The sequence below is a fragment of the Haliaeetus leucocephalus genome, unplaced genomic scaffold (assembly GCF_000737465.1).
Source record: "Haliaeetus leucocephalus isolate CR32 unplaced genomic scaffold, Haliaeetus_leucocephalus-4.0 Scaffold196, whole genome shotgun sequence".
NCBI classification, from domain to species: domain Eukaryota; kingdom Metazoa; phylum Chordata; class Aves; order Accipitriformes; family Accipitridae; genus Haliaeetus; species Haliaeetus leucocephalus.
In genome coordinates, this window is record NW_010972632.1 from 372,064 (window position 1) to 398,853 (window position 26,790).

General features: G+C 46.4%; 1 protein-coding gene across 1 annotated transcript in view; it reads right to left on the reverse strand.

The window, feature by feature from the left end:
* The window catches only part of GRIN2B (glutamate receptor, ionotropic, N-methyl D-aspartate 2B), a 205,203-nt gene that overhangs the window by 61,476 nt on the left and 116,937 nt on the right, over positions 1-26,790 (reverse strand). Inside the window, exon 4 of the mRNA XM_010565845.1 lies at positions 14,040-14,154. Coding sequence (XP_010564147.1) covers positions 14,040-14,154 — 115 coding nt within the window. The remainder of the gene's footprint in view (positions 1-14,039; positions 14,155-26,790) is intronic.

The window sequence follows — 26,790 nt, forward strand, 5'->3', positions numbered from 1 at the left end:
GGCCCCCTGTGGCGCCCTCTCCGCTGCAGCAGCCCCCAGGGAACGTGCTCGCTGCTGCGGGGACAGGTCACCGCTGCAGCTGGCTCTGTGCTGCCAGGAGCAGCCTTGGCTGTGGACACACACAGCCTGCGCAGGACCTCTGGGCTGCAGTGCCAACGGAGCGACAGCACGTCGGAAGCGGAGACGAGACCTTGCTGGGATCCAGGGCTGTCCTGGCTCGAGCCTGCTGCGGTTGGTCTTTGCAGGGTCCCTCTGTATCAGAGGAAGCAAAGGTGCTTTTGGCCGGGGGTCTGACTTTTAGCCACTCTGAACTGCCTCCTGCAGCAGTCAGTCTTGACACTGGTCACAGGTCCAATCTTACAAATTTCGCCTCCCTTTCCCCTGTGGTCCCAAGCTCTGAGCCTACTCAGCAGAAGTGGGGCCAAGCAGCACCCCAGCTGCCAGTCAGGCTTTGTGCTAAGCTCCTCCTGCCCTGTCAGTCTGTGCTTGGAGGTCCTGTCTTCCTCAGCTTCCCTCATCTCCCTCCACATCCTCCTCCTCCTCCCATAGCCAATGCACAAAAAAGGCAAAGGTCCCCCTTTCCGGAGCGGGACTGGAAAACATCTAATCCTCCACTCACACTTCCTTCCTTTCAGATCCTAGCTGAAATCACGGGGGACTTTTTTTCCTCCCTTACCTACCTCTCTCACTGCCCTCTGTCAGAACTATTCAGCTCTCTGAAGCATTACCAGATACACTATGTAGGAAAGACACGGCAGAAGAAATTAAATAGTATTGTTAGGTATCTATAATTACCCCAAGTCATTTTTTCCACAGTGCAGCAATTTCAAATCTCTCACAGCACTCTCTTTGGAAACCAGATGTTGACCATGTCAGCTGTGTGCTAAGAATGCATTTTCATGAGTTGCGTTTCTCGGAGTTTGCAAAGCGATGGTGGTGGCGGAGGGGGATGCTCCTGGAAAATTCCACCCGCGCAGGCGCAGGGCGGGCAGCGCAGAGACCCGCCGGGCTCCTCAGGGTGCGGGGGACTTCTCAGCCCTCTCCCTCTGCCGCAGCACAAACTGGGCCCCCTCCCCTCAAGCAGAATGCAAGGGAAATTTCCTCCACGCTCCTGCTCATAGGAGGGCAGACAGGGCGGCTGGATGCAGAGCCTATGTAGGGGAGGGAGGACTTCCCCCGGAGGTGCTGTGCTGCTCGCTCTCCAGTGCAACCCACAGACAGACATGGATCAATGAAAATGAAAAGTCTGGTGGATGTCTCTCCGGTCAGTTCCTCTCTACCTCCCTCCCACCTGGTCTGTCCCGTCCCACAGTCAACAGCCGCAGCAGCCAGGCTCCCAGCATGTTCATCAGACAACTGTTTTGCATCTTCTAAAGGAACCCACTGATCCCCAATATTCAATCTAAATGCACTTTCGCTCTACCTCCTGCCTCCCCATTACTCTTCAATTACACTCACTTGGATTGTCCTAAGGAAGTCCTTTCTTTCTTTATTGATTATTCCCTTCAAACACTTGCAGAAAATTATCATACTCCCTATCTGGCAAAAACATGTACTTGGGAAAAATCTATCCTCGGCAATGAGGCAAGGGTCCAGTAAGACACAGGCTACCCTGAGAAAGCAGGTTTTAACTAAAGTTCAAGTAACATTGCACAGTAAGCCCTGGGAATACTTCCGAGTGTTTATTTGAGACAGGGGACTTCTTAATGGAGAAAGTCCTTAGTGCAGATTTCACTAGACTGTACTCTTTTAATCTTTATTTGTAAGACAGTGTCTCCATTAGTCCCAGGCTGGAGCAAGGTGTCTGGGCAATGAGCAGGAAAATATATACACACATAGGACTTATTCTGGGACCAAACACAGGAGGCAGAGCACGGATGAGAACAACTGTTCAAATACAGACACACACAGCTCTCTGTGGGTCTGTTCCTCAGCCACCCCGAAAGCCAGGACCTGAAATAGCAGCCATCTGTAAGAAAAGGGACAAGACATGAAAGCTGGTGGAAACTACAAATGGCAGGCTGATCTATAAACAGGAGAAGCTCAAGGAAAGCAGCTGTCCACAGGTAGCCCGTCAGAGGCAAAAAAGCTACAGAAATGAGATGCTGCCATAATCCCAGCAGTCTTTACAAAGCAAACATAATTAAATGCAGCGATACAAAGAACTCTGGCCTCAGTGAAAATGAGCACACATCTAAGAAGTAAAGCAAATAGCTCCCACTTCTAAAAAAGAACAAAAGTAAAGCACTGGCCTGAAAGAAGTGACCTGAGCAATCCTGAATTCTTAAAACACCCAGATGATGCTTGGAGCAAACAGTTAAACTGGGTGTGCAGGAACTGATCTCAGGCAGCAGACTGCAGAAGAAGGGACTCTTTCTATTATTCCCACATCTCCCAGCTTGGATGGTGAGACTATCGTATGACACTGCTTAGACTGGAAAACTTGCAGCACATCTCTGCTGCCCAGTGCTGCACCCAACATAAGTTAATTTACCAGAAAACATTATTTGTTCTCAAAACCCACAGGATTGCATAATACCAGGGTGGATCTACTGGGAGAACAAAAGGACCTGCAGCACCTATTAGCATTAACATTGCAGTGTGCACCCTATGTTACGTGGTGGGTGGCAAGCTGCCCTGCTGCACAGTTTCCCCAGTCTCATAAGGGCAGCCCTGCATGTTCCAACATGACCGAAACAGTGTTCTGATTAAGCTGCGCAAAAAGTGATTTTTCAAAGCAAGGTCTGAATAATACAGAAAAAAATAATAAAATTAAAGGTGCTGCTTCAATCTAAATCCAGGCTGGTTTGTTTTTTTGAATTTTCCACTAATCAAACTCATCCATTCAACACACACAAAAATAATGTTCTTTATCAGACGTGATTAATAAAAGTGATGGAAATTTGGATCCAAACAAACACCTGCAAAGACACTTCGAGTACTCACTGACAAAGGAGTTTCAATGAAAAAAAAGACAAAAATAAATAAATAAAAATCCTAGTCCCAAGGGCTAGACATCCCTTCTGAGAGGTGACAGAGACTGCAGTTTAAACTTCCGTTCTGAGTCAAGCAGAAGGGACTTGAATGCATTTTTCCCATTGCCTAGGAGTTTGTCCTCACTGTCTGGCTAACGAGGCTCTGGGATCTGGGGGAAGATGCTGCTATTTCCTCCTCCACGTTGCCTCTGTGAATGGTATCTAAAGGCTTTTGTGAGTCTACATGAGAACACCAAAATGCCAGTTTTCATTTACAGCAATAAAACCTTCAAAATAAATCCTCCATATCTGACCAAAATTAATGAATATTTTCGTTGATCTTGAACTACTTTTTTTCACAGATTCCTTTGTTCCTCCCACCATATTTCTGAGGCTCAGGCATTATCGTCTGGAAAGGGAAGGACACAGGCCTTATTACTCCTGGTCTTTAATGATCCGTGTCATTTTCCCCAAAAACAGACTTAGGGAACAAAATTGGCCAGAGTCTGATTAAAAATTCTTCGCCTCCTTCCGTTAGAGACTCCGCTTTCTTACCCTACATGGCTGTGCAGCACTCTTTTGCATCATTAAACATCCTAACCTCATTCCACCACACGAGCAGCTGAACATTACCCATAGTGAAATGTTGCCTGTATGTTAATTTTGTAAAGTGCTTTCTTCTCAAAGGAAGGAACAATAGAAATGTAAGCCACTATCATGTACAGGAACCAAGGAAATAAACCTAAGGGAAACAAGCACCAGAAACTGTCATGCAAAATGCAGACCAAGTTGAAAGCTTAAACAGGAACAAGAAAAAGGCTGTCAAACAATCTTCCAGGCTTGGCATGGTGGGAGACGTTGCAGAATGCAGCTAGCCCGGCAGAAGGAAATTAAATAAGCCTGGCAAACTGCTGACTCAGCAGAAGACAGCACAACCTCCAGCACATTTTAGAAATAAACCCAGGTCAGTAAAAGCCAGAGCCTTTCATGAGAAAGAAAGGCCAAAGGATAGCGACAGAAACTCAAGACACCACTATGAGGCAATGAAAGAGTGAGTGCCGGCATCTAACATTACCAAAGGCAGTCTGAAAAAATTACAGACTTGGGGAAAACACAGTTCAGGCAGAGGGAAAACAAATGACGCTGAACATATTGTATGCTCAAATCGATGACACCAAACGCATGCCAGAGATCATGAGCAGTGAGAGTAACTCAAGCACACAGTAGCTCCGGTGATAACCACGGTTTTAACACTGAGATACCTTTGAAAAGCAACAGAGAAGTTAACACGTAACAGTGCGGAGAAAACCACAGAGGAAAAGACTGTCCTGCTCTGGTAAAAAATACTGCTAAGATGCAGGTCAGCATCAAGCCAAGTCAACCACGCACAATCAGGATTCAAACCCGAAGCAAGGAGCATGTGAGAACTGAGCACAGAAACACTGGCCAGAACCAACACTAGAGGAGAGAAACCAAGCCAAAGACACAACAAACAAGCTATTCTTTACTGAATAAAAAAGTATGAGCAATTTCATATTAAGAAAAATTTATTTCAAATGCATTCAGAAGCAAATGGGGCCAGACTTCTACTCCAGGAAAAGCAAACTGCCAAAACCCTAGCCAAAAAGATGGGGAAGAGGAGGAAGAGAAAGAAAAACAAAACCAAAAGAAAAAGGCAAAAGAGAAAAAAACATAGGGTCCTATGAATGGGCAGATGAGGGCACACCAGCACCTGCCTTCTCTCAAGCCCCATGGAAGGAAAACAGAGCCCCCAGTTAATAACATTCAGGAAATGTAAAAATAGAAAAAGCAAAGGATTCACAGGCCAAGCAAAGACGTCGTCGGCATGAGACGGAGTCTCAAGCAAATGCAACTGAACAGATGAAAACACACCCTCAGGCACCGGCAGCACGTTCACTCCCCGTGAGCCTCCTTCAGCAGAAGCTCTGCTAGCACGTTCTCCAGACCTGGTTTGGTTGGCTGCTTCCTCTCTGCCCTCATCTCTTCACAAATTTCAAATCTTAAAGCGGCCGAAATTCCCGTGCTTTCCTCAGCTGTCTTTTTGTTGCATAGTCTGGCCACCAAAAGCAATGAGCAATAAACTGTCCCCTCCAATGGCACTTGGGCAACCTGTGTGGTTTCTGGCTGCTACAGACACCCTGAAGTGATTACCTGTATGTGGCTGGGGACAAAGCAGGGGAAAGTGAAGTTTGCTGGGCTGTGTATCCATCCAGTGTTGTAGGACACACAACTTGCCCATGTCACTCCTGAGTGGAGGACAGCTGGAGCAATTACTGTTGGACTGATAAACAGTCAGTTCACTCGTAAATGGAGTTTGGGGAAAAAGTCATTCTTGTGCTCAGACTGAAATTAGAGAAGAGTTTTGGCCTGAAGAGAGGGCAAGGGAGCGGATTCTTAGAATGTCAGCATATATCACTTAGAATTTTCACAATGACATGCTTTGCTTAAAAATGGCAATGCGTAAAATGAAAGCTTTAGAAAATTTCATTTTTACGTGACATTTTTCTATCAAAACTGGTCTATGTTACAAAATGTTTTTACTACATTTAAATGACCTGATTTTTTTTTTTTCAGGCCAGAAAAACATTTTGTGTGGACTCAAAAAGAAATATGAATTTGTTTTCGTTCACCAAAAACTACAAAGCAATAGCTATGTTTTTCTTTCATTGCTCACCAAATCAACCCTCCCTTCCTGTTTTTCTGAGGATGTTGTGGACTGATCAGGGATGATAGGATGGATCCTTGATACTGCACTGTGATAGGAATATTTAATTACTGTACCCATGCTTGAAAGCTCATCTTCCCGCAGCAGCTCAGCTGTCACCTGAATTAAGATACGGACGTTTGTCAACATGCTGCGATAACACATTCCCACAATCAATGAAATGCTCACAAGGAAAGGGACACAGACACACAGCAACATCTGACATGCCACGGAAACCTCCAAGCTGGTGGCAAGCAGGAGGGTTTTCAACCAGAAGCAATGTGGCTCTGGCACTAGTGCACCAGCCCCGCACTCAGAGGTGGTGCTGCATTGCAAGACATAGCCTTATCACAGGGCTTTTTTGGTTCTCTGTAAAGTTAGGATTATCCCCTCAGAGACTGGAAATTTTCCAGCAGCACTGGGTATTTTTGAGTTGTTGCACCTTCTCAGCCACAGCTCTCCAAGCATGCAAAAGCACCTTTACTGCTTTTTCCCATCTGCCCTTCACACTCTCGACGAGGCCCCCATAAGCTTGCACAAAGCTGGTTATAATTCTCCAGCGCCTATCAAAGCCTTCACAAGAGTTAGGCAGTTGGTGTGTAAAGCCTGCTGCCTACCATGCTGACTAATGTTGTCTGATTGTTCCCTTGTACTCCCCCGTTGGTCCATCTGTACCCATCTGCTGCCTTTTGTCTTCTAATTAAAGTGTAACCACTTTGGGGTAGGAGCCACCTTTCTGGATAGCGTTCACACAGCTCCCTGCAGACCAGAGTCCCAGGTCCATAGCTGGGTGCTGGGGACAGCGATGGTGATGCGCAAGAGGGGACCGCAGGTACATGTGGCAAGGGGAACGGTGACCCTCCTCGCTGTGTGGCACGGACGAGTCAGCTGGAAGAAAGCCCCAGACTAGAGCTCTCATCCAGAAGGCAACCAAGGCAAGAGCAGTCTTCTGCCGTGGCTGGATGGTGTTGCCACATAAGTACACTAGGATAGTCCTCAGGGTCACCCTGTCCAAGGAGTCAGGCTGGCAACCCCAGTAAAGGTCAGATGGCTGCTATCACCCTCATCAGCTACACCAGCACAGAAATGGTAGGAGGCATTCTAACTGTGGCCTGGGCTTAATAAAGATCTCCAGATTTTCCAATATCTGATTTGCATTAGAGGACAAGGTCTCTCCAAGAAGCTGTCATTGTTTCAATGTAAGAATTCCCTCCTGTAGCCAAGGAGTAGGGCTGGTGGAGAAGAGCCAGAGTATTTTTCTGCAGGCTCATGAATCATACAAATACACTCTAAAATTCAAGCAAACAAAGTCAGGAACCGCTTCAGCAAGAGGCAAAGAGAGCAAACAGCTTATACTGACATAATACACGGTGGTTAGGAGGGACACCCAACTAGTGTCCTCTTTGGTCAAAGAGATGGACTAGCTCATTATTGCAGGATGCAGTAATCTAATCTGATGGTCTGATATGATCAGTCAGCAAAGATACCATTTGATCAGCATGTCCACAAGATTTACGTAGGAGGCCTTTTCAGAAAGATTGTTCCGTTTATCGTCTGACAAGGAAAGCATTGTGTGGCACTTGTGTCTGCCCCTCTCCTTAGGAGCCAGTGTGAGATTAACGTGGCCATAATTAGCCACAAATACATACAGTTACATTCTGGGCAACTGTGAGAAGCCAGGCCAAATCCTGGCAGTGGGTGCAGCATAGGTGCACAAATAAAGCCATCTGGTTGTCTGATTGAATCAGGGTCATCAACAGACCCATCAGATGTGACCTAGATCCAGTGTCTAAGGGACACTCATTTGGGAGTGGGGTATCCATAAAATATGTATTCTTTGATGCAAGCCTGCTGTTTAATGAGAAGCAAGGGATTCAGCAAATTACGGTCTCTTAGAGAAATGTCCAGAAAGAACACTTTACAAATAAGGGGGAAAATGCACATACAGACTCCCATTCTAATTTCAGCCATATGTGCTTAAATCCAGAATGGTCCATCTGCCCTAAGTGAAGCTATATCCTTCTAAAAACTGGTTCTATGGGAACAGAATCAGTCACTAACTCTGAGTAGGTTTAAACAAACTCCTATGCCATTTCTCCTCAGGGACAATGAGTCATAAATCCCCATGTACACAGGGAAATTAGCAAAACAAGACTGACTGGCAAAACCAATCCAATCTTGTCTCACCATAAAAGGAGTCGGTGGGATAAAAAACATTTCCTCTCTGAAGTCCCTGGACATGCTGTCAAGATGGCAAGACTCCACACGCAGAGCAGAACCTGACCGAAGGCAGTCACTGCTACCCCAGGGAGACAAGCCTACCTGTGCATGCATGTGTAAGTCATCAGAAAGGGCTGCCCAGGTGAGCACCAGACAACACAAGGAGGAAACTATCTCAAATGATCTAGTCATCTTTCCAAAGGCAGGGGAGGGCCTTCAGAGAAGATGCTTGGATTTGTACAGCTGCAGTTTTCACCTCACAACCCAACACTCTTGTTCCTCTCATTTTTAAAGAGACTTCTTCAGAAAATGAAATAAAAAAAAAAATCTAAGTCCTTCCTTCTGCTAGGCAACATAACAGGTACATGATTCATATTGGTTCTTCATGGAGTGGCCAGTACCACACAGGCCCTTACTAAACAACAGAATACTGATCAGATTTTCAGTCCTCTTCCCCCTTCCCTTGTTATTTCTGCCACTGCGACACTGAAGCACACAAAGAAATGACAGTGGATATTTCTTTTAATGCACAGAAAGACTCAAGACCACGCCTGAAGGCTGCATCATTATCAAAAGCTACAGCCTCTTCAGCATCTCTGTGGTGTTCCTCAGCCCTCCAAAGCTGCAGACTGCAGGAGGCGACAAGTGCCTCCATAAGGGCTTTTGTTTCCAGCCATCCGCAATAGCCTTCACGCGCCAACTGTCTGCGCATACAAAAGGTGCATGGTAGAAGCTTGCAGAAATTATGTCCTCACTGGACCAGGCTTGAAGTTTTTACTGATCAGCTTGTCCATAACCCAGTTTTTCTTTCCTATCAAATAAGTGGTCTCTTGTGAGACACTCTTCAGGTTCATCTTGTTCATCTAATCACAGAAGTGTAGGCTGGCAGAGAACCACCAGAGATCACTTATTGCATCCACCAGCTCTGAGGCAGGACAAGACAGATTTAGACCCTGTGCTGTTGGATATTTTTATATGTGTCCTCCAGCAAATAAGCCTCAACAGAAAATGAGCCCCACCATGTGTCACCATGCTAACAATTATACAGCTCCCTACATATCTAACCAAAATCTTCCTGCTTGAAAATTTAGCAAGATTTCTTCTTCTTTCTGCTTACTGTGGAGATGAAAAGCAACTGACCATAATGTCCTTTTTTTCAACAATGATTTAGATGTCCAAAGACTTATCTTGTGCCCCTTCCTCTTTTTTTAGACAAAACAAACCTTATTTTTCCCTTTTTCTTTTCTAAATTTTCTGTAGCTCCTTCCCACGTCTCAAGGGAACCTTTCACAAGCACAGATGGGCATGACACTGCTCTGTCCCAAGCAGGGGACAGCATCACACAAGTTTGCTAACTCACCTTATGTGGACTACGATCGAGGCTGAACACACCTCTGGAAAGCCCATGCGGCAGAGAGTAGTGGGACCATTTTTCACCCTATTTCAGCATTAGGGAGTACTGGAAGTCTACAGTCACTGAGGCAGCTGACAGCATGTCACAGCAAATGGCCCCATTCCCAGGGAGCACTAATGTGTGCAATGGTGTAGGGGAACAGACTATGAGCAGCCTGTCCGTGAATTTGTAATCATGGCCACACCGATGGCTAGAGGAAGCAGAACAGTTGCTGCTAATTGATTTTCAAAAGTTCAAAAGTCAAACACTGATAATTACAGGAGCAGCAGCAGGCAAACATTTTATCTGCTGAGGGGGTTGAGGGTTGATAGGGGCAGAGGATTAGCAGATGCAGCAGGGAAAATGAATCTTTCAGCATAAGTTTCCCATCTGTCCCCCTCTAAGATGGCTCATAGTGGCATCCTGATCAAACCCATCACGTGGAGCTTTGCTTGTCCAGCCAGGAGCAGAAGTTACTGGAGCACATGTGGTAAGAGATGCCCCAGGGAACCTGCAATCAAAGGGCTCTGTGGGGTGGCACAAGAGGTTGCTGTTATGAGCCGCATGGAAAGGTGCTCTGAATCCCCAGTGACAGACCTAAGGGAAGAGGCAGAGAAGCATCAGCAAAAGGGAGAGGCTGAGAACAACCCAGTGATAGAAGTGATGCAAAGCTCACTAGAAATTAAAGAAATCGAAGAGAAAGAATCCCAAAGAGAGCCTCAGATATAGTAACGTTTGTGTCATCCCCAGGTTTGCTGGGGGAAAGTGAGGCAGCAGACAGGAGGAACTGGGAGTTAATGGGACAGGACTGCTGTGCCCTGCCTTAGCAGGGAAGGTGGATGTGAGCAAGAGCTGGAGAGCAGCACTTGCCAGCTCTCACAAGGGATCATGAACCCAGAAATAAGTCCTCGTCATATGTGGGATTATAGGAGAGCAGAGGAGAAAGGCAATTGGTAAAGAAAAAGCCTGGGTGAAAACTTTTCCCACGCAAAACATCACAACCCACAGACACAAAACCTAGTGTAGTACCGATCCTCTGGCTCACCTTGCAAGACCTCTGGCCCCAGCTCATTGCTGCATTGAGGCACAGCCCTTCATGAGGCATAAGGTTGGATGTCCTTCACCACCTCCATCTGCCTACCTGCCCCTCTGTGATAAATACAACAGGGGCATCTAGGCACCCAAAACACACCTAGGCTGCCTGGCCAGTGAAGCAAAGAGCTCTACTAACCAGCTAATTAAAATGTAGTGAGGGAAGGCATGAAACCTTTTGCCCCTAAGGAGCAGAGAACAGAGAAGTGAATTAAATGCAGCACATTTGCTTATCACAAGAGGAATCGTTACTTGTGGCTACAAGAGCAGAAGAGCTCAGATTACTGCCCCTTTCCAGAAAGTGGTTGCTCTGCATGTTCTTCCATGATTATCAGCCATACAAGGCTTCAGTCTGTCTGAAGGACACAGGAGGAGATTTATCATCATCAGAGTCTGGGGACAGCTGTAGCTCTTCTAGAAAATTAATTCCTGTTCTGAAATAACTGGTGAAGTTTTGAAGATATTCCTTCCCAAATTGGGATGAAAAATCGAAATCTCAAAAAATTTCACAGACCTGAAATCCTGAAAGAGTTCAGTCACTTGTCTGCATCTTTGCCACTCAGAAAAATGGAAGGCTTTGCACCTGTTTTAAAACATTTCTTTATATATATACACACCCCATGAGATGTACTCCTCACAATCTCTTTGCCATCTTTCAAGAATCAACTGCACCAAGCTGTACAGAGCAGAAAACTGTGTCACTAAATCCAGAGGAGACTAAGAAAAATGATCAGAAGACTAGAAAACATGACCTACCAGGAGAGACTGAACAAATTCTTGTTTAATCTACAGCAGAGACGACTGGGAGACAACATGACAGAAGCCTTCAAACATACATAGGGAAGATAAAAAGAGGAAGAGAATAAACAATTCTCTATGTCCACTAGGGAGATGCCAAGCAGTAATGGGCTTAAACTGCACTTAGGGAAATCTAAGTTAGACATTAGAAAAACTGTCCAGGGTAAGGAGAAAGAAGCCATGGAAGAGATTGCCTCAGGATTTCATGGAGTTTCTAGCATCGAAGGACTCGGAACAGGTGAGACAAACATCTGTCAGGAATAATTTCAGCCTAGTTGATCCCTCCCTTGGGCACAGGGAGGGACTAAATGACCTCTTGATGTTCCTTCCAGGCACAGTGTCTGATTATGGATAAAAGTGTGGAGTGATGTAATTAAAGACAGCTATAGTGAACACACACAAGTGGACTGAATCAGTGTTTCCCATGCAGCCTTTCATCTCTCGTGTCCTACTGCCTGAGTGTTTGACTTGGAAACCATCCTGCGTTTTGCACAGTTTCTTCTGTACATTGCCTAGAAGTTGCCAGGACAAAGCACTTTGCTAATTTAGCAAAAATTAGTGAGAGTTTGTATGATTTTACACTGCAAAGCAATGCACTTTACACAGGTATTGGGACTGTGTGCTAATAATACATGAATAATTTATAGCTTGTATCGTGGCAGTGCCTGGGAGCTGCTGTTAAGGGCCAGCAGTCTGCTTTGCCTGACACTCTGCAAACACGGAACAAAATTATGATCTTTGCCACAAAGAGCTCTGTTTCACCCTTATATTTTAATGTTTGCATTTCCACTGAATAGAGAAAATTAAGAAAAAGAGTATGAGGTTCCAAGTATGAGAGGTATTTGTCTGATCAGAGCATGCTGGACATGACTTCTGCGTTTTCCAGAAAGAACCCACCAGTGTAAAATTCAAACAGCTCAGAGTCTGATTATAATAATCTGATCTTCCCACTGAGCAAGATGCCCACTTCAAGGTAAAACATTGTGTTCAGGAAGCACTGTGGGCTTTTCATACCACTAATACCATAGTTCATCGCAGTCTCACTTCAATCCAGCCCCAGCTCCTATGAAATGAAGAACTGTTCTGGTTTAACGGGTGCCAACTAGTCCCCACAGACAGCAAGGCTCAGGCAGGTCCCCAGGGCTAACCCCAACACTCCAGCCCACCAGCATCCCTTGCACTAACTGTCCGATTCATCTGAGAGACCACGGATATGCTCTCAGAGACTGAACAACCCCTCTTACCACTCTTGGAAGCCCCCAAGCCCCCACTGAGGGTGCGACAGGGTAATGCATGGGACAAGCAGCATAAAAACAGGATTGCATTTAGCTGTGCCTCCCCAGAGCCTGCAAAGCATTCCAGCAACAGATTCCCCACAGCCGGCCTGGCTTATAATCCCTAGCAGCATTCATGCTGCTGCTGCCTTGTTTTCCTGCTCTGATGATTGACTTTTCCTCTGTGAGAACAAATTTGGTGCCAGCTAGGAACAAATCCTCCTGGACACTGCCTGGTGAGCTTTAGTGAAGTTGTGTGACGGACAGAGCCTGACGTGAGGTCTCTGCAGCCTGAGCCTTGCCTGCCCACCCCCTGTGGAATATCCACAGCCAGGCTGCCTCCAAACATGTCCAAGAGTTATCCACGCATGCTGATGCCATGCCATATGTTTCCTCACACTCCTGTCCTGATAAGACCTCTGCTGACTCTCCCAGACCATACACTCCCTTCTAGTGTGCACAGTGCCAAGACCATGACGTGGATGGTTCTTCCTGGAAACGAGGCACAAGCTGGGGCCTTTCACCCTCTCCCCAAACTTCTGCAACTACTGGGAGACCTTAGTGCCTGCCAGGCACTAATGCAATGGCTCTTCTGCCTCCTTCAAAAGTTCTTCCTCCAGCCCTCTTCTGAATGCACTTCTCCTGACAGCTCCCTATTTCATTCTCGTTTCCCCATGAATTTCTTCCTGGCTTTGGCCAGGCAGGCCACTTGCAAGTCCATGCAGAAAACAAGTAGCCAAGGAGAGAAGGCTTTTTGTGCTGGGTGGAGCAAACGGGCATTTTTCTAAACCATACACATGATCACGTCCAGACCAAGCTCTGCTTCATATCTGTTGAGTGCTCTGCTGAATTCTCCTTGCTTTCACTCTGACTTCTCACCCCTGTCACTTTTTTAGATCTTATTTTCTTAGCCCTCAAACTACCTCCTCTACTTCAAACTATTTGGGAGTGCTTGTTCTGAGCCTGGACCACTGACATTTATGTAGGAGGTGAAGTGAACCAAAGCTTTGCACTAACACAGAAATCCACACCATTTCTAAAAGTGCTTTGGGTTACATGCAAATTTTTCAGAAATATGCAAATTTGGATCTTTGAACAACTCGATATGATCTCACGTACACATCCTACTTAATGCACCATCCCATTGCAAATGACACTGGCCAGATATATCAAGAACAGTTAACACTGGCATATATTACTACGTGTGGCCATACAGAACTTCCCTGCCTCCAAGCCATCCAGGGAAATATTTTCTGTCTCTGCCATTGAAACCCATGGCACGGAGGAGGTCTTGTCTCTGAAAGGCAGGAAAACTTATGTTCAGATGTTACGGAAGGAAAGCTGATGAATTTTTTATGCACACTAATGCAAGAATGTAATGGCATCCTGCATGGAGAAGACAGCAGCCTGAGTATTGGAGATACCAGTGATCCAGGATGCAAGGAGGAGATTTCCAGCCCTTGATAAGAAGTACAGAAAGGTGGTGGTGGGGGATTATTCGCCTGGAACCTTCCTCCACCCTCCTCCCTGACACAGTTTGAGAATTACCAAACATGTCCTACCCTCTCCCACTTCCTCTCCTTGGTCAGAAGGATGATCACCAGCTTGGGATGCATCTGGTATCCGTCTTCACTGAACGACAAATTCCTGCCTTCAAAGGTGACATTGATCAGGTACCTGCAGGAGAGAGAAAAGAGCAAAGAGAAAGTTAACACTTGGGAACCAAACCTGAAACGAGAGCCTGCCTCCCCCCTGCAGCTCACGCCAGGACAGTAGGAGCAAACAATGGAAAACCTGAGAGGAAGGGGGTAGGAGAAACAGGACAATTACTCCAGGAACTGGTACAATCAGGCAAGGCAAGGCAATTGCCCCTGTTTTGTGACTGGGATAGGGAAGTGATGACCCACGCTGGCTCTCAATGAGTTCCTGAAAGCACACGTAGGAGTCACACACACGTGTGTGTGCCCACAGTCCTTGACTTCCCCTTACCACAAAGGGCAGAGGGATCTATAGCAATTAGCCGTGTAAACACGCTCCACAGCCTACACTTTGCTCACTCTCCAAAGGGGACTTCACACGTCATTTGAGGACAGTGATGGCCTACAGGTGAAGCAGTGGAGATAGCCTCCCCCCAGCCCAAACACTGAGGCAACGATAAGGGAAGCTGCAGAGAGGAGAGTAAGGAGCAGTCCACCTGCGAGAAGCTCCATCCCTATCAGAGCCAGCACGCCTCACGGGGCCCAAAGCAATCATCTGAAGCAGCTTAGGAATAGGACAGTGGATGTTGAGATAGCCCAGTGAAAGTCCCTTTCCCTAGGGACAGAGTCATGCCTTATAGCCGGCAAGACCAAACGAAAGGGTGATCAGCCCTGCAAATCCCCACAGCCAACATTAATGATTCTCTTTGTCTGGAAAGGCCCTGTCACTTCTGTGCAAGGCACCCCCCTTTGGGGCATCTCATGTCAGCTGTACAAATGGACTATTAAACAGTCTGGGCTTCAATCTTATTTATCCTAAGGCCTCTTCACTCAGCTCTGGCAGTGGGGAAGACCTTTAAGTGGACCGAGATTACAGCTACACTCATTTCAAGGCCTTGCTACATCGTGAGAGCATGTTAAAAGTGATGGTGCTGTAAATGAGAATCAGGTCTATTGTTTTCTTAACTGTCAGACTGTCCAGAATGACACTGTGGGGAAGAGGAGGAGGCAAATACACATTTCACAGTTCAGTGGCTTATATGACATCTCCGTGGCACTCTGACAGTTTCCCCGTTCATATATTTCACTTCAATTCACAATCCTGTTGCATAAAGTAGATTTTGCCTTTATACACCTGCTCTGGCACCAGTAGCATCACGTCACGGTGAGAGGCAGAGGTGACCAAGCTGCCTGCAGGGCTAGCCCCAGGACTCTGCCCTCCCATGCTTTGCTCAGTTCTCCTATAAATTACACAAGCAACATTTCCATTACAGACTTGAGAGGTTCTTCTGCTCTATTACACCATGACACCAGGAAACATTTCCTGATATTCAGCTTCAGTTTGTGCCTTCCAAACTCGATTTGAACCAATTTCAAGAAAAAAAGGAAAAAAAAATCTGTTCTTTCAGTGGGTTCACACTTTCCCACTATCTGCACACAAGAGAATTCCCTGCTAGTTTAATGAAAGCATTGGTAACAAGGAAACTTCTTCAAACAAATAAAAAAACAGGTCATGATTTTAGCTTCTTCCTTTTCCCAAACTTTTTTGTCCTAACTCCATTAATCAACCAAACTCATCCACTAATTCCCCATTACCAAGTGCAACCAGCAATTATGTTTACTTCTAAAGGAAATTCCACACTTGCTCCATGTTGTGACCTTCAGGGGACATGCACAGCATAGGAAACACAGCCATAAGGGAGCCCAGTGTGAAACATTTGCAACAAGATGATTTTCAAAGGCAGACTATTAGTTATTTTCCAAAAGCTGGACCCATTGAGCACCCAAACACTGAGAGAACCCCAAAACATCAGCTGCATGGAAAATATTAGCCACGTAATTGTTCGTAATGGTGTAAAACATCCCATGTCAGGACCACACATGCTCTTTTTCTGGCATTCTTTTCCCAGCCATTTGCATTGCTCTGGTACTGAGGAATGCCAGGCACAGACCATTGCTGGGTATGTGCAGCCTACCAGACCTATGTAAGGTTCTGGTGGTAGGGAAGACCTTCCAGTGGACCAAGATTACAGCTACACACATTTCATGACTTCTCTGCACTGGCCACCAGAGTAAAGACAAAGCAAGGCTCCAAGAAGATGAGGATGCCATTAGCCTGATTGGAGTTGCAGCTTTATATGTCAGTAGTTAGGAAGCAGTGCCAACATCTAATTAAACAAACAGCAATATCAAACAGTTCTCAGCCCTCTTTCCCCTCCCACTCGAGAATGATGCCACTACGGGAATCTCCCTTGCACAGCCTGACAAGAAGAGTTCACAGAAATCAGCAACAGATATGACACAAGAGGGTGTCATTTCTGTTTGTTTTCCATCAGAAAGATTAGAACCACTAATAATAATCAAGGAGGGATCATCAGCAGCTCCAATCCTTGGAGCTGCCTTGAGATTTACACTTAAAGTGGCACTAAAATCCCTCGCTTCAGACCTTAATGACTGAAATTAGCCTCCAAATTTGGCACAGTAACTCTTCAGAGGGTTTTCTCTTGAACCCATTAGCAACACGTTTACAAAAGTTTGCAGGAGGAGTGCAGAAGAAGCAGCTCCCCCCAGCTTTCCCTGCACTCCTGCATTTTGCTGGGGCCCATCACCTACACAGGGATGCAGGGAGAGAGCGGCACACGGGGAGCTGCGGGGTTTGCTCAGGTGTGCTGAGCAAGGGGATGCCTGTGTGACAAAGCATCGGGGCTTGAAGGACTCCCTGGCAGGCCAAGTCAGCAGCGTGCTGCAAGGCAGCCACACTCCAGTGGCTCTGCCCTCCATCACCACCGCAGCGAGAGTCATCCCCTTTGGCAGCAACACTGCCCTGGTAGGCCAGCACCACTGCTGCCTGCTCTGGCCAGGGGAATTTGTTTCCTCCCTATAGCCTACACATGCTCCAGTCCCCAAAAAGGCAACCAGGGGGCTGGGAGACTCCCTGGCATGTCTGCACTGAGCCACCAGCTGCAACAGGGGCGCAACATGAGGGCGGCAGGCTGTGCATGCAGGTGAGGTAACTCAAGATGAAACTGTGCCTGTAATGGGCTTAATCCATGATTCCCTGGATGGTTTGGACTCCAAGATGGAGAGAGAAAAGGGGCGAGGGGGTGCAGACACAGGCAATTTAATTTAATTTGCTAGAAATACCTTTCAGCAAAGAGTTTTGCTTATGTGGGCATTTCTGGAGTTGCTTGATGCAAGCACAGAAGGGTCGAGCCCTTCCCCAGCCTGGTGGAGATGCAGTGGCCACAATGCCCAAACTCAGCCGGGTGGGAGCAAAACACACATGACGCTGTGGAAACAGGGCGACATTGTGAGCCCCATGGTACAAACAAACAGGCAGGAACAAAGAAGGAAGGGACATGTCCTTAGGCGCAAGGCAAATCAGACTCGGGGGGACCCGTCTCCCCATCCTTATGCCCTGACCATTAGGTAGCATCACCCGCCCTAGAAGTGAGGCTGTCAGCCCTGCAAGCTAATGGAGAGTGTTTCAAAGGCTGGTTGGCATAGGAAATAGAGCATTAAAACCACATCAGATGGCCAATTTAGGACCAGCAGAGAGATGATGACATTTTAAATGGTTTCAGCTAGTGACGGAGAAAGTCTGGAGAGGCAAATGTGGCAGGCGGAGGGGGCTTGGGGGGAGAAAGGAAGGATGTTAACTGAATTTTTCTCTGCCCCAGAGACAGCTCTGAAGGAGATGCATTTGAAATCAGCACTAACCACTCCTACTTCTGCCTCCAGTGCCTTTCTGGGAATCAGCTGCTCCTGAACCTGCTGACTGGGTGGGCAAATTTGGACATTGCCTTGGTTCAGTCCATCGCACCCCACGCCTCACACATGTGCGTGCACACAGACACTCCCCTGTGCCCTGTCAGTGCTTGTTACGCTCCAATGAGACAAGCAGTCTGTCTGAAAAGGCTTGATTATCCTAACATCGACTGCTTCCCTGAATAAGACAGGCCATATAAATAAAACAGCCTCTCCACCATCAGCATTAGGAAGTCATCTCAGCAGTCCAGCACACGAGGGAAAAACAGGGTGTAGGTGGAGGGTGGGAAAAGAAAGGCTCTGGGATACCTCTGCCAGAGAGGATTTCCAGGGTAAAAGGCAGGTGGAATGCGATGCAGGATAAGAGGATGGGGATGCAGACCCCCATCAGCCTCTATGGAAACTCACTGTAATGTGAAACACTGAGGCCAAACGTAACAGCAGTGAGGTGAAGGCAGTGAAAGGCGTTTACCCTGCAGAATCTGAATGGTGAAATAGCCTTTTTCCTTCCCCTAGAGACAGCATTAAAACCCCACCAGCCAGAGGTACCAGGGACAGGCATAGCTGCCTGCCCAGACCCACTTCATGCCCAGGAAAGAGCAAAGACAAGCACGTTACTGCATTTCAGCACAAGTGCCCACAGCTCCAAACCATGTTCCCTCACTTAGCACCAGCAAGACCTACCCAGCCTGGGCTGATGCAAACAGCCTTGGCAGAGTGCATCAGTTCTGCCCTGCAGCCAGTCCTGCCTGCCCTTCACGCCTGCTTCTGGAAGAGGACGGACAGACAGAAAGGTGGGTGGACTCAAAGGACAGGGAAAAGGGAGTTTAGGACCAGTGTATTTATCTACAAATGGGAATTCTGACCTTCAAGTGGCAAGTGATTGACAAATAAAGAATTAACCAGCACTAACTATGCTGTTAATATCTTCTGCTCTCGTCTGAGAGACTGAAATGGTGTAGGGTTTTTTAATGAGAAAACTGCATCTGATCCCTTCGACTTCTGATTTAAACCTCCATTCTCCAAACGCATGGAAAGCTTAAAATAATATAGATATTTTTTCTCCATACCATTGCTCGGCATTTCTGTGGCTGCCTACGCCTGAGAGGACAGCCAACACATGCACAACAGCCATCCAGACCCAGCTGTGAGTGCATGAATTCTCTTGAGATAAGGCAGTCTCCACAGGGTATCAAACCCAACTGCTCAGCCCCAAAAAGGTGAGAACAGGCTCCTCCTGGGCCTTCTGTCAAACTCCCCCGTGGCTGGTACTGACCCTGGCCGAGCCTTTCAGAGGGTCTCCCACCGCTCACCGCCCCGTACTGCCCCAGCCTCCCGCGCTGCCTCCGCGGCTGCGGTGCCAGTGGCTTGTGGCGTTGTGAAAGGCGGTCACATCTGGCTGTGCCTGTGTAACAACTGTCCGGTGTCAGGTACGATTTACAGCAAAAGGATTCCACGCAAAGGGCACGAGTGCGGCTCATTTTATGTAACAAGGGGCATAGACTCTGTTCTTTCTGCCATCATGAAGAACAAACCCAAAACAAGATAGGAAAAAAATAGAAGCAACCATTGACTGGGAAAATTAAATCTTAAAGGAACAGTATCTCACTGTTCTTCATTTGTTCCTGTCTCTCTTGCTGTCAGTGTTACCACTGAATCTGGGGAGATGCACCACAAGAAAGTAAGCAAGTGTAGAAGAGAGACCAACCAAATTCCAAATTGTGCAGGCATCCTGCACCAGAGAATCTATCCAGGCTACGGCCATTTTATACTGCTGGGAACCAACCTGACCAGCAGGCTTAGAGAAACGCCCAGAGCTCAAGATTGTTTTCATTAAGCAAAGAGGTTAGGAGAGCATCTAGATTAGGCAATATCCCTCAGGCTGCAAGATAACAGAGATGTAAGAGATTAATTTGGTTTCTCCCTGCTGTCCACACCTTTTTAAAAGACAGGAGGGCAGATATTGGGCTGGAATAAATCAGTGATATTCAGCTGACATCTATGGAGTGATACTGTTTGATCTGCTGAGATTCTGGCCCCTCACCTCTAGGAAGATGAATTTTCTTGGTGCTTGGTCCTGACCTGTGAAATAGGTGGAAGACAAATTTCTACTGATCTGTCCTTGCTGTTTCTCCATCATATTCAGCAAAGTTGTTTTGAAAACAATGTACATGTGTGCTGAGACTTCCAAGTGACAGTGGAAGGATGAATCTTTTTCCATCACTCCTTCTCTAAATCATAAAAAAAATGGTACTTCCACTTTATTTCCCATTTCTTCTATTTATCTACCATGAATTTGTCATTTCAGAAAGACTCCGAGCTGACAGTTCCTGGGGACTGAGGATATATCTATCCTTAGAGTACGTAGAGAGCCAGAGCAACGGCAGGGCTGCTTTCCTGCACACATTGCTTGATCCTAATGAGATGGGACCATTCCTGAGAACAAGCAGCGAAGCTCACTTTCCACAGTCTGCGCAGTCCCCAGCCTCCCTCCTGAAAATGTAAGAGGAAACTCAAGCACTGCAGCACGGGGTTTTGCAGCACGGACAGATGTCCATCAGGAAGCAGACAGCGGGGGGACTTATGGTGCAGGGTCACCGAATTACCCCCTCACTGGGGAACATGGGGTCAGCTCCAACCTAGGGCAGCAATGGCAGTAATGACACCAAGGTGAAAGGCTGCTGGTCCAACTGCTTCAGTGAGCTTCAGAGTGTCCACAATAATTTTTTCTTCCCTCTACCTAATACCGTCTAGGACCTGATCTCCCACTTGCTTTTCACCCTGTGTATTCATTGCTTTTGATAGGAAGGCTGAAAGAGGTGCTGCCATTCAGGTCCAGTGGCATTTTACACTCCCTTTGCCAGGGTGCTGCTGACAGTACCAAGGCCAGACCGTGAGTGCTAGGTCACTTGTAGCAAACATAGGTATATGAGGTGACCTGTTTATGGAAAAAAGGGCAGGATCAACCTTCATTTTGCCCCATCTGCTATGTCGGTCACAGCAATATCTTGAAAACCCAACCAAAGCCAAATTTTTCTCACGGGCATCGTGACTGACCTATTTTCACAAATGCCAGCGCCAAGAAAAATTACCTATCAAAACCACTTTTTAAATGGGATAGGGGGATACGAACTTGGCAACAACATTTTCTCATGAGGAGGTCAACAGTTTGTCAGAGAGAAAGAGAACTATAAGATCTGAAAACTGTAATGACATTGGACAGAAAATGAAACTTCTGGCACGGTCATGCTCCCACACAGTCTGGTCTGTGGCGTGACACCTTCTGCCCTTTCTTTTATGGACAAGAGCCCCAGTTAAAATACATCTGTAATGTGCCACCCTGAAAGAGTCCTACAAGGAACATCATCACCTCAACAGGGGAAGGGATATCACTGGAGATTTTGTCCATCCAGGTTTCATGAAGGAGAAACAGGAATATAAAATTCCCATGCTCCTAATCACAAGAGACAGCAAATAGGATTTCCATGTAAAAATATTCAATTTTAAACCCAAAATATTTGATTTATGACTTTTCTTCCAAAATTATCTTTTTCACTGGGAAAATGATACAGTCCTAAGTAGCTTGAGAATATAACTCTACACCTTCTAGCCTCACTGCAAATAAAACAGAAACAAGGAAAAGTGTTTTAAGAGCAAACTCTGGTTAAAGCTGGAAATATCTATAAATCACATAGGAAATCAGTCTATTCTCAGAAATCCAAAAAGCTTTGATAAAAACAAATATACTTCTGAATTGACTCACCAAACCCATAAGTAACAGAAAATAGCTAATAGAAAAATAGCTTTAAGGTCAAAATTGTTACAGTGACTGGATAAAATAAAAACTAAATTTCAGACCAAAATTGGATCAAGCTGCAAAGCTTTACTGAGTTAATAAATTCCTGCCAATTACTTTTTTAAAGTATTATTTTTTTATTGCTACATCTTTCCATCCTTCCTTATTCATTAGGAACAGATAACATATCACTTTTCTCCAAAGTAAAACTAGTCTTCAAGGTATTTCTCCCATTTGCAAAGACTAAGAATCTGCTTACACGGGGCAGTAAAAGCATAGAAAATTACACTTGTCAGAACAGCCGACAGTGGGTCATAATTATGTCTTGGCATCCACCTAACAGGTCACTGATGGAAGCCATACGGCTAGGAACAGGCAAATAGTGAAAGGTTAAGCGATGTCCTTCAGATCTGTTTATCTGTCTTAGGGCACGGTCATACAAACATTGATAGGACAAGCAGTCACAGAACAGAAGTCAAATGAGGCTCTTTACAGTGATTTTTCATCCGGGATGATGTTTTTCAAGCTCTGTCAATTTGCAGATCCATGAAAAATATTCCAGTTGAACTACTGTCCCCATACAGTGAATTTAATCGCACTGACAACAGCCTTACTTTCCTTAATAATTTTTGCACATCTCTTTGGAACCTCCCATGGACCCATATGGCTGTGGGCCACAGCTTAAAACAACTGGCCAAGTAGACGCACATGTCAACAGCCCCCTTGGTCTTCTGAAGGTGGCTGGTGCACTGGGAGTCAACCTTCAGGGCATCTCGGTATTTACCCGGTGCTCATTCCAGTTTCTGCCCTGGGAATCAAGACCAGCAAGCAGGTGAGCATACCAATTTTCCTCTAGAGCTTTCAAGACTTTCTTGCTTGCAGAAAGCCACTCAAATCTGCCAGAAAGGTCCCTCTCACCACTGCCGGAAGCCAGACAAGGCTAAACTAGTTGCAGAGATTGAAATAAATCCCTTTATTACATTTTCTGAAACAGCAGACTAACTTAACTTTTTCGACCCACCAAGAAACCACAAGCAAGTTGGGGGTTACTCAACGTTTATCAAGTGTTGAAACCATTCATGCATTTGCAAGGGCAGCAAATTCACAGTGCTCGTGGGAGCAGAGCCACTGCCCGCAAGGAGGCTCGGTCCAAAAAGTGTGACTGGATTTTCTTCGGTCTGTAGTGGTTCGGCCAAGATGGCACCCTATCACTTTCTTCCCCATCACATCTCCAAGGGGGAATCAATGAAAACCAACCAACAAATAATCACTCCTGTCAGTAACTGGGGGGGCTGGAGGCTGCTCCTCCTCTGCCAGAGGAGCCGCTCCTCTCCGCTGCTGCTCCCTCTCCCTTCTCCCTCTTCTTTCCCTCCGTGGGTTGATGTTTCCATGGCAACGTGTTCTTTAGTGCCGCTGAAATTACATTGCATTTAAAGCATTAACCCTTCCTTGGGCTGAGGAAGGTCTCGGAACAATTTACGGTTTGGTTTTTTTGGTTTTTTTTTTTTGTTCCCCCTCCCTTTTAAACTTCCTTGTGATCTTTTTCCTTGCAGCATTAGGAAAACCTCATTCTGTCCAAGAAGACCTCCCAGCTAGCATTTGTCTGACAAGGGGCACAGGATGCATCACCAGTGGGGTAGTGTCTAATTTAAGATCTCTTCTTTCTTTTTTTTTTTTCTACAAGAAACCATTAATGCATTTCTCTGCAGACTACATGCAAACAGGGAAAATGCTGCAGTAGCAAGGAAGGTGAAGAGTGAGACAGAAGGAGAAGTGAGCAAGCCATGAGCTGGCACGTGTGGAGAGCACAGCTTCAGTTAATACCAGAGGTGAACCCTTGTAGCCCCGCACCGAGCAGCAGCTTCTTCATTGCAAAGTGCCATAATCGCAGACCTCACCACTGCTCCTCGAGCCTGCCTCCTCTTCTTCTTCACAATCATGTCTGTAATTAGCCACCCTTGTCTTCGCTTGCAGTTAGCACTCCAAACGCTGCTGTAACACTTGCTGCAATCTGTACCCTCCTCAGCACCAGCACCCTTCTCTGTGCTGCAACTTCTCCACCCAAACTGCCGTCTCTGCTCTCCTCCCCATCGGCTCTCTACTGCCAGCCATCACCTCCATCAGCACTTCCAACGCAGCCATTGCTGGGGCACTGCTGCCTTCACTGCAGCCAGCTCAACCGCAGGACCACTGGCACTTTCTGTGCTCCCACTGTGGGCCAACAAGGCTTTGAAAGCCAAGATGTTCCCATCCAGGTGCCCGCTGGACTGCAGGTCCCAAATCAAAAATTACTTTGCAAATCCTCAGCCCCCAGCCTTTGCTTATCCCCACCCTGGTCCCCACCCCATAACCCCTCTGTGCTGTTCTTCCACTGACGTTGTCCCTTTTTCAAACACTGGGAAAATATAAAAGGGAGATAAATACCAAGAATCTCCTTCCACTCTTTTGCCTGGGTTCCTACACTCAGGCATGCCTCCTTTCTGCCCCAAAGTCCCATGACTTGACAGCTTGCAAATCCCTTTCATTACCTCAACCTGCACAGCTACAGGGTCCATATTCCCTTGCACCATCTATTTTGGGTTTCCCAACACACACTGAATCCTTCAAATGTATCTCACCATTCTGAACTCTTGCCCCAAAAGTCAGAGTGTGAAGCCTCCTGCTTTGAGCTGGGTGCATATGTAGTGCCGTGAGGATGGATCAGTGTGGGAGGAAGATGCTATTCTGAAATGAATGATAAATATGGATAATAAGCTCAACCTAAGTCTTTTCTGCCTGTCTCTAGTGGGTTCCCAATATGGGAGATAGAAATATCATGGGTACATTTTGAACATGGCTGGGAACATTGCCAAAGTCCTACTCAGAGTTCACACATTTACATCATTTATATCACATCCGACTTGTGCCTTGTATTATTAACTTTGTAGAGTGTTTTGTGATGTAGTTTGTAGTCCAGGCTCTGTTAAATAAAGTTACACGCCCTCTCTCTCTTCCTTTTGGTAAAAGAGAGAGTTATGTCCGGGGCTACACAAGGTCTTGCTAAGCAGGAGGGCGACTGTGTCTGCTGATACGGTCAGTGCACTCCTACATTCTCACACAGTGCTCCTGAAAACCTTTTGGGATCCATTCCAGGGGCCTGAAAGGTGCAAAAAGAAAGGAAATATTTGCCTTCTGGTCAACAGTTCAACTCCTAGACCAGATTGGTAGTGACTGAAGATTTTTTCTCTGCTGCTGGATGTTCAGGATCCTCTGTGAAACATACAGATGGGGTCCACCTGCCCATGCCCAACATGGCACTGCGACTACTCAGGCTTCTTCCTCAGCAGTGTCAGAAAAGAGGTTGAAGACAGAAGGAGACAAGCAACCCAGGGCATGGGACTGAAGAAATTATGTTCGTCTAGAACAGAGTAAAGGCATATCGACAAGGAAAGAGGTAGAGCATTGCTGACAGAGATAGGGCTTTTTGCCTTCTGCAGGACAGACCACAGTCTGTGGCAGCTGAAAATCCATCACCTTCCAGGAATTCATGCAAAAGAAGAGGAGCTACAATGATCCAGCACTGTGACTTTATGGTTTTGTAAATTGATAATTTTTCCAACAGCCTGAAAAGACTCCAGGTTATACTCCATCACCTAGTCCACATGTCCCATTTAGACTCTGACTATTACGGCATCTGAGGCCAGGCGAGCAGCAAGTGACTCAGATGCCTGGTACACACAGACAATAGGGAGAGGTAACCACAATGCATAGGTTAGGTGTCTGCCGCAGGCTGCCTGAATGTAGCTGTCTTTATAAAAAAGAAACAAAATGTGCATCCTCAATGTTTCCTGAACAGGAAGAGAGAGAGGAGTCAAATCCAGCCTGTGTTGCTGCAACTCCAGTGAAGTAAATGTGCCATTTTACTGTGGAGCTGCATTTGATCTTGAATTACTCCTCTGCTTCTTCTCTGGGAAAAGGTCAGTTTAAAGAAGCCTCAAGCATGACGCTAACATCGCGTCCAATAAAAGACTCTCAGGAGGTCTGAAATAAGTACAAGGTCCAAATTTGGGATATATTATCTGAATCCTTTCCCTTCTCCCTCTTGAAAAGTCAGAGTGAGAAATCTCCCAAGAATATTTCTTTGCTCAGGAGACTTCCAGTACTCCTTGGACCTAGAAATACCGTGAATAAGGTTTTCCAATGTGCATCTGAGGATCCCAGCCCACAGTGCCCACTGCAGGAAGCCTGAACACAGCGCAGATGGAAACAGCAAGCCTTCTGGGAGTGAGACCAGAACATTTCCGTGTAGAGTGCAGCAAAGGGTCAATTCCCACATCTATCACCACACCACAGCTCCCTCCAGTTCAACCAGCTCTGCTACCCAGAGCAGCAAAGCTATCAGAGTACCCCAGTGCTTTTCAGAGATACCTAGGCAAGTTTATTTAATCTGAGCGGAAACTTAACTGATTTCACCTTTAATTTGTGCTTAAACTAACAAACTAAAATGTAACCCACAAACTTCACACACAAGTCCTGACAGAGTGTGGACATACTCTGAAAGCTTGGGAATTGGCATGAGCACTAGGTGGGATAATGTGGGCTCTAGTTCTGGTCTCATTCAGTACCTTCGGCTGCATCATTTCCACAGCTCTTGCTGTGCACATATTGTGGCAGCGTATGAGTTGTCTGCACCCTTTTCTGTTGGCAGCAGTCACTATGATCACTTCAGAAAAAGCAGCTTCCAGAGGAGGCACCTTTCAGAAATCTCTCACTCCTCCTTTTTCTCCAACATGTCTTGGGCACTTAAACATCACTGATTCAGACTCCAGACTCCAAATGACACAGTCCCTTCAAAAAAACGGTTAGAACCTCCAGTGTCACGTAAGCACTTCTCAATGCCATAACCCTGCCAGGGTCCCCATCAGCTGGAGATCCCCTCTGCAGCTTCCCACCACCCCTGCTCCGAGAGGACCTCCGAGTCCAAGACAAAGACTTCCCTCTTGCCCAGGGACAAGGTTTTGAAGAGGCAGATGGAGACTCCCCTACCCACACATTAAACTGAAAAGCAAACTT